The sequence below is a fragment of the Poecilia latipinna genome, unplaced genomic scaffold (assembly GCF_001443285.1).
Source record: "Poecilia latipinna isolate Pla-1442-1.1 unplaced genomic scaffold, P_latipinna-1.0 Scaffold620, whole genome shotgun sequence".
NCBI classification, from domain to species: Eukaryota; Metazoa; Chordata; class Actinopteri; order Cyprinodontiformes; family Poeciliidae; genus Poecilia; species Poecilia latipinna.
In genome coordinates, this window is record NW_015113236.1 from 85671 (window position 1) to 98413 (window position 12743).

Here is a 12743-nt window from a genome sequence, read left to right on the forward strand (position 1 = left end):
AGAGGTAGAAGGAAAATAATAGTTTATCATTTAACAAAAAAAAAAAAAAAAAAAAAAAAAACAGGTCTCTGTCCGCCCCCCTTCCCCAGGCACGCCAAGCAGAGACACCACATCTGGTAATACTGTAGGCACATTGTCCTTCCAAGTCTGGGTAGGAAGCTCGGGTTCCCTCAATATTTTCCCCCGGTGGATACGGTTACCCAAAGGGCACAGCAAGCCTGACTGAGCAGCCACATCTCTGGAGCTCTCTGATGAACTCAAGGATGTCTGGGATGAACCGATGGAGCTCCTGTCTTTTCTACACTGAGAGTTTTATGATTTCTCAGTGGATCCAGAGGTTGAAAATGTTTTTCATGTTTCTCTTTTTTTAAATTGACTGCTTGGAGTTGGCCAGTTTGTAGCTTCATCAGCCACAGCTGCTGATTGGCTGGACGTGATCTTCTTTTCTTATCAGTGAAGACACAAACCTTTACCAGGCCACACCAACAACACTCCTAACGCTGCACGTTGTTTCTGAGTGAGGACTAAGCTAGCCATTCTCAGTGTGAGTGAGGTGTGTTTTATTGTTTTCATCTTTTGTTGGTGTCTGGAGCAAAATAGATTTGGTAATATTGCCAAGTTTTTGGAAATCTTGGAGTTTAAAGTTCTACATTTGATAGAGAATGCTGTTTAAATTTGGAAAATATACAACCCCACTTGCAAATGAGGTTTATTGGCCAAAAGTTCAAGTTAGCAGCTGTTTCCGATTGACTACTGCACTCTAAGAAGTATTCAACCCCTTCATGATGAGCAGCAGTTTGCTGTTCTGACCTCACCATGATTCAGATGCAGACATCAGCTCCTGGCAGTGTTCCTGAGGAACCTTACCCCGCTTCTCATGGCTGAACACCTCCAGCTCTTTTATATTCTTGGTTTTTTGGCGCTGTGACCTCTGAGTTTCAGCTGCGTTCAAGTCGGGAAACAGTGGTGGCCCCTCTAGTATCTTCCAGGATGTCAATGGGATCGTCCAGTCAGCGTCACATTTCTGCCTTGGACCTCCTGATTCCTGACTGAATCCATCTTGCTCTCTACATTCTGCTGGTTTTGGAGAGCAAAGCAGTCCCAGAGCATCACTGTGCCACCACCATGCTTTTTTATTGATCTTTTCCCTGCATGTTTCATTCTTCCTACTCCAGACATACATACCACTGACCCTGAAGCTGAAAAAGCTTTAGTTTTGAATCGTTGCTGTGGCGACGATGGTCGGTAGTGGAGGCCTGGAGTCCTTTGGTATTTAAGTGCCTCAAGCTGTGAACTAAATCACTTTTAGACAGTAGGTTATCTTGACATTATGAATGTCACTGACTTTTTTAACAGAGTCCTGAACACTGATTTAGTTTTTTATTGTCCTTTCTGGCTTCAGTTTGGCATTCTAGCTTTTTAGGAACCTTATTGTAAAAGTAAATGAACTCGAATTGACAGTTTATGCTTTCTGCCTTGCACATACATTACTTGCACAAGACATTACTTTTAGGTTTTATCTTGTCTGTATTTGCTGTGGAAAAAGAAAAGGAGGGAAAGAAGAAGAGAGAAGCTTCTCTGGAAGCTCTTATCGCTTCTCTGCCTTGAATTGGACAGAAAGTTGATCTGGCTCTCGCAGATGTACGTTTTGTAAACTCAAAATATAATGATGAATGGAAGCAGACATGGGAGTGCTTTGTGACATCTCCAGAAGAAACCCCACCTCTCCACCCTGTGGTCTGGTAATGAGCAGCTGAGCGGCGCTTCACCTGGCGCCCAGCACACCTCACCTTAGATTAATCCTCCAAACCAGCTGTTCAGGCGCTCCCGATTCAATCACAGGAGAAATTGTGGCTTTAATTGCGAATGTTATGGATGGCATGATTAGCGGATCGGTGTTGATCGACCTCATTTATGTCTCCGTTTTAGTTTAATCTGTTCTGTTAGTGATTTATAATGAGGGAGATACTCAGTAGTTCAGATTCCTCTGTGTGTGAATGTTGAATCAAAGTTGAGATCTTTGATTCAAACTGTAATCTAAGACAATCACATGCAGACACTGCTTCTTAGTGAAATCCCTCTAACGGACCATGAGGTTCGAGCTAAATTAATTAGACGTGCAATACTTTGTAGGAGTTTGATCTGAAGCTTAAAATAAATCCTGAAAAGATGCTACTAATTGATATTTCTCCTCTGTCTCTAATGTTGGTTGACATCAAGTGTGCCTTAGGACACGTTTGTAAGTCATCTTCTTTAGCGCTATTAGCTTTTTATTTTCCTTTTTGATGTCTTTATTCATCTCCTCGGCTTCAGTTTTAGAAAGGAGGCGAATCAAGCTGCGATTTACCTTTTAGCTGTCCATCCTAGACTTCATGAAACACTTTCTATGAACATTTTCCAACCGGGATCAACTCAATTTATGTATGTAAGCTTTTCTAACATTTTTACAGTGTTTGAAGAATTTAGTTATGTTTTGTTTTTTTTCTGTTTGGCAGGTTGTTGAACTGATCTCCAGTGCCATCGCGGATTTAGTCCAAGGGATATATTACGAGAATTACTACAATGTTGAGGTAAATCCGTCATTATTGAGAACATGACATTAAACAGCTGGTCTAATTGCTGATTTTGTCTCACATTTTTCAGCTATTTTTAGAAAAAAAAATTCTAAATTTCAAAAAAAAAAAATAAATAAATAAAGGTGTTTTCACGTTTTAGGTGCTTTAAGGTCATAAATCTCAGACTAGATCAGTGACTTGAATAAAAAGTGAGTCTTTCCCCTTGGTTGGTTCTGACATTATGAGCTACCAGCTGCCTGTAAATAAAAGGACATCCCGATAAATAATGAATCAAGACGGACTTTCTTAATTCAAATTGACCTCAGTGCTGTCAGACTGCAGTGAAATAGATTTCCCCATAATTACTCTGTTTTTAGGTAATGCTCTGCATTCACAACTACCTTCCTCTGCCTCGGCCTACATGTTTTTTTTCTTTTGTTAAATTTAGTGAAAAGGGTAGAAATTATAACATCAGTTTTTTCTGTAAACATGACTTCTAGAGGATTTGTTTTCTCCTCTGCGGTGTTCATCTTTTGGCTTTAGGATTTGTGTGAAAAGCCTGAGTGAAATGTCTTGTTTGGATTTGAGGAACTGTGTGTTCGTCTGTGGGAACTTTGAAGCGTCTGCCACTTTTTGCCCCGCAGGACGGTCTCGGCGACGGTCTCGGCGACGGCGTGGACACGACGCCCTGGGAGGACCAGGCGTTTCTGTCCCACGGAGCGCTGCTGGCCAAGAGCTGCCAGGCCGCCATGAAGCTCGCGAAGCACGACAGAGAGGCCCAAAGACTGGCCTACCTCTACGGGAAACACCTGTCGCTGGGTCACAAGGCAAGTGTTAGGGAACGAAAACAGTAACCAAACAGAATGTTTTATTGAATCTTTTGAATTTGTGTTGGTTTATGTGATTTTTTTTCCTCCTTAATAAATAATTCCTGGCAACTTGGAAGGAAAATATTAAGAAATCTGATATGATTGAAGACTTGGAAAGAGGTTATTTAACAAAATAAAAAGAAATCTAATAAAAAGTACACATTTAGGTATTGTGCTTTGAGAAAATATTGAACTTTTTCACATTTTGTCACATACCAACCACCAACTTCAGTGTAGCTTATAGAAAAATTTTATGACATACCAACACACAATTCTGGATAAGTGTTTGGTGGAAGGAACCTGAAAAGTTTTATATGGATTTGTTTTTCTTCCACTGATTTAATGGTCTGCAAATCCACCATTACCTACATCTGTAAACTTGTAATATGCTATGTCTCTACTAGAGTGAACATTTTACTATTCTTCTTTGCTAATTTCCTCCAGATCAGTCAGATTGGCTATGGACAACAATTTTCAAAGTCTCAATTTAGATTAAGTGACGCATTGATCCGCTTTTTTCACTGAGATTTAGTATTGGCCGATTCTGATCCGATACAAAAAAATGCTGAGTTGACTTAAAACATTTCTTCTTTTTTTTCCAGGAACAAACATAAAAGAACGGAATAAAAAATGTATGCGACAGTCCTGCACCAAAGATGTAAAAATAGCACAACTTTAATTTATTCAGTCACTGCAATTCAAAAAATAACAGCCAATGTAGATAAATAACAGATAAACTGAAATTGACAAAAATAAACTGCAGAAATCCTTTCAAATAGTTCAGAAAGCTCAATTAGGAACTCTAGATGTAATGTAAAATAAACAACAAATCCTGATGTCGCTCAGAGAACAAAGAATATAATTAGACTGAATAGATTTGAACTTATGGCACATCGTCACTGATTCCCTATCTGGAATTTTTTTCAATTCGAGCATCGATACAGATATCGGATCTGTGCGTCTCTAATTTAGATGTGGGCTTTAACTGGACCGTCCAAACACATAACCAGGCTTTGATTCTATTGTAGCTCTGGCTGTATGTTTGGGGTCTTTCCTTATAAAATTTGCTGAGGTTTGTACTTGTAACATGACAAAATGGGGGAGAGCTCAATGGGTATAAATATGTTTGCTGTGAAATGTAACAAATTTGGTGCGGAAAACTGAATACATTTTAATTTTGTTTCACTTTCGTTAACACTCTCCTTTTTTTTATTAGCAAGCTTTATCCCTCCTGTGACAGATGTACTTTTTTGTGACTGTGATGAAGTTATATCAAAGCAAAAGACTAAATGAGCTTCCGATCCACATGGAGCAGAAATGTCTGAAAGCATGAGTAATTGGCCCTCCTCTAGTTTCACTGTATCTGTGTTAATCAAATGCTTCAAACTGGAATTGAATTGGCAAGAAACATTGCAGAAAGAGGACGCAGGCAAAAAGATGAAATACAGAAATTAGGAAGGATGCTCCAGACGGTTGTTTTGTACTGAACCTGAATGTTATGTCAGCACAAACTTTGTTCTTTTTGAGTAGTTTTTGGACGACCTTATGCACAGTGCTGCAGTGGTTTGCCGTTTCTTGCCGAGGCTCCCTGCAGCTGCTAATCTGCGGGGCCTCTGCAGCACGCTGGAGTCACAGCATGGTGAACGCTGAAATGAGCTCTTAAAAGGAAGAACTGTCCTCATCAGGACTGTTGTCCCTCACCAAACTGTCCACCCCACTGCTCATTAGCAGGACCTCTCCCAGTGTAAGCTAGCCAAATGTCACTTCAACCACTTTTTTTTTTTTTTCTTCTTCTTCTTATTTCCCCCTCCAGTGTGACGGTGTAATTGGTATCCTGAATGTTGCGGAGCAGCATCAGTGACTGTTTATGTGTTCCACCTTTGTGCAGCTGAACTCTGACCTGCAGCCGTTTGTGAAGAGCAGGTTGGGAGCGATGACATCATTCAGCCTGAGCGCCGCCCCGGTGGTTTTCCACCGTCAGATCGTCGGGAAGGAGAAGTGGCACCAGCAGCTCCAGGAGGTAAAACATGTCAGTCACACTGTCAGCGGTTCTGGTGACTCTTACCATCTCCTGTAAAAAAAAAGTTAAGTTAAAAATCACGACGCAATTAGGTTGCACAAGTCAGCTGTGATCTCAGTTTGTTTATTTCACAGAGATGAAGCAAAGCGTTAAATCCAGCTGCTCTAATGCTTCCTAATCCCATTGAGTTTAAATGCAGTGAAGAGAAGCTGCTGGTTTTTGCACCAAAGAGTCAGATTCTGTCGTGGAAATTTTAAACTTTTAATTAGAATTAAATTAGGAAATCAATTTTTGTCACTAAATCAAAAGGCTTGAAACTTAAGCACCATCACTTTTATACTTTACTTTTTATTACTGCTGTATTGTAAGTGTTTTAAAAAATATACATAAAAGAAGTCTCAAGAATGCCTCCACCAAAGTATAATTGCACTAACATATTCTACATTTAGCTAAAAATGTACTAATCTTTTGATTTCCTCATCTTTTTGTCAACAGAATAATTTAAAAGCTGTTCGAACTGTAATTCTGGTTGTACATTGAAGGTTTTACTGGATGTGGTAACAGAAAGACAGTGACAATGCTTCAAAATTCACTTAGGAAAGAAATGAAAAGCTTCATTGAAGGGATTTAAAAGCTGGTGGAAAAAATTTCTGGAAAAAATTGCGAGATTTGACATATTTTCAAGGTGTAGATGAGATAAGTAGGAAAAATAATGGAAAATATTTGTATGTTTAGACTTGGCTACCTTTGCAAAAGTTTCATTTATCCATTCATTTGTTCAACCATTATCCTTTTGCATATTCTACATTTTAACCTAACAGTTGCAGAAATATCTGCTGCCATTCCAAAGGAGAATGAAAGTGTGATATTTAGTAGGAAAAACTTTTAGGAATTCCCAGATTAAATCTGAATCACAAACAAAGAAGAGTCCTAAAGAATAGAAGTTTAGAAAGACACATTTAAATGAAAAACATAACAGCATAAAGCAACATATCACCTCCATAATCAGCTGTAGTCATAGAGAGAAGAGATCTTACTACTGTATTTATTAATACATGAGAAAATATCTACTAAACATCAAAGATTTTTAAAAATTAAAAAATCACATTTTATGACCTCAAAATAAGAATTTGCAGATCTCCCATGTAGCCAGCAGCTTAAAAAGGACAAAAAAAATCTCCACTAAATCTGCACTGAATGAAGGAATCATTTGATTTCTTGCCCCTGTTTTAAACCCCTAGTCTATTTTTGTCTGAATCTCTTATTTACATAGAAAAAAGCACTGTTGAAGTGGCAGTGTTAACACTTATGAGCAGTCTGCTCTCTGTTTTTAAAGAGATTGCGTCACAATCTAGTAGCGATGTTCAGTCCCAACAGAAGTGAAAAAAGGGGGTAAAAAGAGGAAATAACACCTGCATACATCACTGAAGAAAGAAAACGTATTGCCTTCCAGGCTTTTTTTATTTTTCTTTTTAATGAAATTTGCAATTTAGTTTAAAATGACCAAAAAAATTTAATAAAATGAACTCTTCTGTTTTGTCTCCAAGGCAAAGACCTTGAGAAACCAGTTGGATTATAGTAAGGTAAGGTGAAATTTTCAACTAACTATCACGCCTTGTTTTTCACTTTCACCCTTTTCACCTCTTTGAGCATTTCCAGAAACAATCTGGATGTCTTTTCACTGCAACTCACGTCGAAGTTAGGAAATCGCCTTTCCAAAGTCAACGTGTGAGGCCAGAATGGGACCAAAGCAACAGAGGGGAGGGGTCTGGGGCGCGTTGGGAGGGGTCGGGGGGGGGGGGGTTATCTGGTCCCGTCTGAAACCAGAGCTGGACGGATTGGTTACCGAGGCCTATTTGTGGAGGAGACACCGAGGCTCTGAGACAGAGGTATTGTGAGAGAATCTCCTTCAGCCGAAAAGAGGAGAGAAGTTTTTAAGGGGAACCAAGGAGGGAAGCTGGGGAGGAGAAAACATTAATGTTGTGGATTTACCTAGAAATATCTGCATGATTTCTGTTGTAGAAATGAAACTGATTTTCTTAAATTGAACCACACTTTGCCTTTGTTTGTGTGTGTTAAGAAGTCAAAGACACCTTCTGAAGAAAACTATGTAGATTCACCACATTTCTCATTATTCTTGTGGTAATGGTTGAAGGAAGATACTCTGAAAGGCTGGTTTTCCTTACTTATACAAAGCAAACAAAAGCAGATATTTTCTTTTAATGAACAGCAGAGGAGTAAAAATGCAGCCAAAGAAAAACTGTAACAGACCTTGAGTAACCCCGATTGGGACAACGGGAAATGCTGGGCCTCTCTCTGTCTTTTTTCTTTTTCTTTTTTTCTCCCCCTGATACGTTTGGCCCAGAAATGAAAAAAATATGCATCTCAAAAACTGTGGTTTTTAGAATTCAAGTTACTCCTAAAATTATTCAGTTGTCCTTTGAGTTTTGTCTGCTGTAAATCCAGGCATGAAAGAGAAAAAAATATACTGGATAAAAACAAAGTGTACGCAGCCCGTTATAATACCAGGTTATTGTTTTGCAGAAGAAAATTAGACAAGGATAAATTATTTCTAGGTTTTTTTTTAGTCTTTTAATTTGAACATAACATGCATTAGCATATATTTTAAGGGAAAATGTAAATATATGACACAAATCATTTAAACCATCTTAATTTCAGCATTGAAGTTTCTTTTGGTTGTGACCTTTGGTCGTATTTATCCGCTTTTCTTTGCAAACATCGTCTAACTCCATCATAACACACAAAGAGAGGATGCCTCTTCTCCATAACCATCTTCAGATTACCCCCACAGACTTTCTTTCAGAATTGGTTTTCTCTCATGAAGCCATTCTTTTGTGTTTTTCACACATGCTGCAGTGGTACTGCCACCACCATGTTCTTTTTTTTTTTTTTTTTTAGTTACAAGCTGTGTTATTTCTGTAATTACGGGCCTAATGTTTTACATTCGATTCCATTCGTTTCCATTCTATTTGTTTTTTAAAGGGAAGGGATTCTGTCCAGCAGTTGTTGCTGGAAAAAATACAGGAGCACACTGCTGTGAAGGTAGAGATCTCTGATTGGCTGAAAGTTGAAACTAGTTGCACACACTTAGAGGATTTTCTCAACTTAAAAAGTTTAGAAAAGCAATATTTACTTTGCTGTGTTTTTAGGTGTTTATTTACGTCAATTATCCAGATTATATGACTGGACTGGATGTGGGCAGATCACCTGCTGCAGTTTGCTGCGCAGCGCGATATACGCTACGATATTCCCAGGTGCCTCTGCTGAATATCAAAATCATCAAGACAGGCTGGAGGGTTTTGATGCTGAAAAGACTTCGTCTTCCTTTTTTCTAGTTTCTGACAAGAGCTGGACCTTTAATCCAAACAGCAGAGTTCAGGGAATAAAAGCATCAGGGAACTGATGCAGAAAGAAACAAAGGTAGCTGGCAGGATGGTACGAAATGCATGTAGAAAGCTAATCTTTTTTTTTTTTAAATAAATAAGCAGGCAGGATGTTTTTGAGTTTAGCTCCTACAGTTATTTTTTTATTTAACTTCTTCTTTCTTAAGGGAAGGCCTACGGGGGCTTTCCACTTCCAGAATTCATGAGGCAAAACGCCCTCAGCAAAAAGATGTCCCAGTGCAGCAGCAGGAACGCACAGCTAGAAAAAAAAAACAAAAAACTACAGACTCAAAGCTGCTGTTAATGCTTATTGAACTCGATGTCTTCCACTTAAACATGTTGGAATGAGGAAATGTGATGTGCAAACTAAGCAGCGTTATTTTGAAGTAAAAAAAAAAGTATTTATTACAGATTTCTTTTGGATATTTTTTTGTCACATTTTAAAGTATCAAATCCCCAAACAAATCTTAATGTTGAACAAAGATAAATACAAACTACAGTTTTCAAATTCTAATTCTTATCCAAAGCAACGTGGCCCCAGTGAGAGTATGTATAAAAACATGGAACATTGGTGAACTTTCCCAGCAATGGAGGGTCGACCAAAATTATTCCAAGAGGGCAGCAATGATTATCTCAACAGGTCAATAAAAAAACCCCAGAACAGCAGCTAATTTAAGGTTAGCATTCATGATTCAACAACATGAAAGAGAAACGACATCCAAGGAAAAGTTCCAGTGTGAAAACCAGGACTGACTGAAAAAAAAAAAAAAAAAGATAAAAGCTGTCTAAAATATCCAACATTCGATTAAGTAAGATTAGATGTAAGTGGAACTTAAGGTGCGGATCCTGTTACACATATTGTAAAGCTAAGGCAGCATTTCAGAAAAAGAGCATTATACTTACAAACATGGTGGAGGTGGTGTGGTGATGTGGGGCTGCTTTGCTTCTTCAGGATCTGAATGACTTGCAGTAATTTAATTTATAGATTCGTTTCCTAGAGCATCCTGGAGGAGAATCTCCAACAATCAGATTGTGACCTTAAGCTCAACAGCACTCCAACACAGTGATCCAAAGCACACCGCAAGTCAGTCCCTGTATGGCTCAAAAGACAAATGAGAGTTTTGAAGTGGTGTAGTCAAAGTCTGGGTCATTTGTGCTTGAAAATCTCTCTAACGTGGCTGAAAGAAAACAATTTACAAAGCAGAGGGGGATAAATTCCTCCACAGAGAGTAAGGGGTATTTAAAATGCCCATTCAGTTATTACGTTTAAGGGTAAATTTCTTTTTCAGGTTGGACCAGGTCAGTTCGATTAGCTGTTTTCCCTGAATACTAAATAAAATGATCACTTTCACAACAGAAGAGATCTGTAGTCACACTTGGCAAGAGTTTGGTTCATTACTTTATATTTTATACAATAGTGAAATGAAGCATCATTAGTCAGATGATATGAAAGCCAAGAGGCTCAATTTTCCAAACAACATAAAAGTCCAACTTGAAGCTCGCAGAAAAACGAGGGAACCCTGCATCTCAGCTGACGGTGCCTTCGTGTCTGCGCAGAGGAAACTAACGGCCTCGCTCCGACTTTAAGAGCAAACTAACTTTTCCCGTACAGTCATTGACAGCCGCACAGTGGCAGCGCTGACACAGACGTGACAAACTAATGCCTGTTTTCCCTCCTTCCGCAGCTCCTGGCAGCGGTGAAGTCGGAGAAAGGCGTGAGCTTGGCGGTGGACTTGTGCCGTTACCATAGCAACAGGGCTCTGGAGGCCATCCAGGCTTTCCCCTCCTCTGAGGCTCGATCCGCCCTGGAGAACATCGCCTCGGCCGTCAACAAATTCTGACCCAAGCTCGCGCGCACACACACCTACACACAGATATATACACACACACAGAGACACACTCCTCTGTGGAGGCCTGAGAGAGTCTTGGGTTGGCCATGACGTCGTCTTCGTGTTTTTTTTTCTTCTGAAACTCCTATAACTGTTCATCATCGAATAAAAACTCATCACTCCGGCTTCGTGCCAGATGTTTTTGCAGCTCCGATACTCCCCCTCTCCTGCCCTGAGAAAATTTACCGGCAGACTGCTTTTTAAAGAAAGAAAAAAAAACTGTCTCTTTATTGTTACCTGGCTTATCAGCACAGCCACATACTGGGCAGAACATCATTTAAGATGTTTTGATGAATTGTTAGTGTCATCTGGAAAATGTGCCATGAACAGCAAGTGAGGCATTAAGGAGTACTTACTCTCAAAAAATGTCCTGTTTTCTTTTTTTTTTTTTTTTTTTTTTTTTTAAAATTTTTTTTAGGGCAAAGTTGATGCTCTAAAGTACAGCTGCTTGAAATTTTACTCTTTGCCAAACTGAGGAGTTTCACTACGGAAAAAGGTCCTGTTTTACCAATTACGCAGCAAAGAACTGCTTTACTGCAGAGGCTCGACTCGGGTGAATCAGGAGTTGTAATGTCATCAACGTTGCCTTGTTATGTCAGTCTCAATGCCTGTTTATCTGTCTGTATGTATGTGTGTGTGCGTGTGAGCAACAGAGAGATTTGAGGCAACCCAGGGGCGGGGAAAGGTCACCCAAACCTCTCCCCTATGGGCCAGCCAGCGAGCGCATTGAAGCTCCGCCAAGCAGTAATTATTAATGAAGAGACCTGAGCAAATGGACAGGAAATGCAGAGGTATTGATTGGGCCGGTTGCCCTGCTCTAAGCCGTACAGACTGGCGCCAGCCTGGTGGCCTGTGGTTTCCCAGGCTGCTGTCTGTGGAGGGCAATGGGGGGGCGGAGGAGGCGCAGCTAAGGTGTGAAACCAGGCCACCGCTGGCAGCTGTCCGTCTCACGCCAGCTACACCTGAAGGACAGAGTGTACGAAGAGGGGACGGGGAAGAAAAGTCTGTCTCCTGTAAAAGAAACGCAGAATGTAATTATTTACAGGTTACTCAGCTTGTATTTAACTTGAAAAGGTACGAAGAAAACATAATAAATATAAGAATGGAGATCATTTTAAAACTTTATCCTGGTTTTTTAAATTTTATTATTGAGATTTCCTTCCACTAGTGGCCTTTATTCAATGTTTTAGGCAGAACGGTAACAGTGAATGGAGAAAGATACGCTGCCCATGTGGTAATTTTTAGAGATGCACCTACCAGGATTTTTCCAATTTCTAGTTTTCCTTGAAGTCCAAAGTGTCTATTCTGATATTCAACCAATATCAGTTTTTTTTCTTACTTTATGACTAAAAGAGAAAAAATTGTGCAGAGGTTCTTTGATACAGGAACTACCGGTAGTTTTTAATCCACCAGAAAATGAACCAATTGGCAGATTTTCTCGTGTATGTGTCAGACCATGTCTTTTTATCAAACTTTTAAAGATGTATTGAAGAAAAATAAGTGCATCAAAGTTTAAGCTGATGTCTGCTGTGTTCAATTTATTAGTTTTTATGCAATTATTTAGATGAGAAAAAAGTGATTTTTCAGTATTTTAGCCAAAAATCTGCAAAAGTCAAAATCTCAATGGCAATAATCTTTGGCCACTTGACTGCTGCATCTCTTCTCATTTTCCATTCAGTGTCTGCAACATATTTTATAAATGTTGGGACAGTTTCAGTACTTTGCTATATTGTACTTCCTTTTAACAACTCCGAAACTGAGATCAACTGTTTTCAAGAAAAGTAAGAAAGCAAAGTTTACTTCTAAAACACTTTTTAAAGTTAAAAAAAAAGTGCTTCACGATGAAAATTCAAAAACGGAAATGAAGAACAAGAGAATGAAAATCTGCTTTAGGCCAGAAATTTACACTGTGCATAATTTCTTATTTTTCCAAAACATTGAAAATGGGAGCTGGTTTAGTAGCACCGTTTCTTTAGATATGACTCAAACTGCTGGGTTCCAGTTGA

At 39.2% G+C, this 12743-nt stretch overlaps 1 protein-coding gene across 2 annotated transcripts in view; it reads left to right on the forward strand.

The window, feature by feature from the left end:
- Positions 1 to 12566, forward strand: part of pdss2 (prenyl (decaprenyl) diphosphate synthase, subunit 2) — a 40697-nt gene extending 28131 nt beyond the window's left edge. The window contains exons 4-8 of one of the 2 annotated variants that reach the window (XM_015043185.1): positions 2496 to 2570; positions 3200 to 3382; positions 5313 to 5444; positions 6992 to 7027; positions 10534 to 12566. In XM_015043185.1, coding sequence (XP_014898671.1) covers positions 2496 to 2570; positions 3200 to 3382; positions 5313 to 5444; positions 6992 to 7027; positions 10534 to 10689 — 582 coding nt within the window. In that variant the 3' untranslated portion in view covers positions 10690 to 12566. The remainder of the gene's footprint in view (positions 1 to 2495; positions 2571 to 3199; positions 3383 to 5312; positions 5445 to 6991; positions 7028 to 10533) is intronic. The other variant, XM_015043186.1, reaches the window with a different exon arrangement.
- The last annotated feature ends 177 nt before the right edge of the window (positions 12567 to 12743 follow it).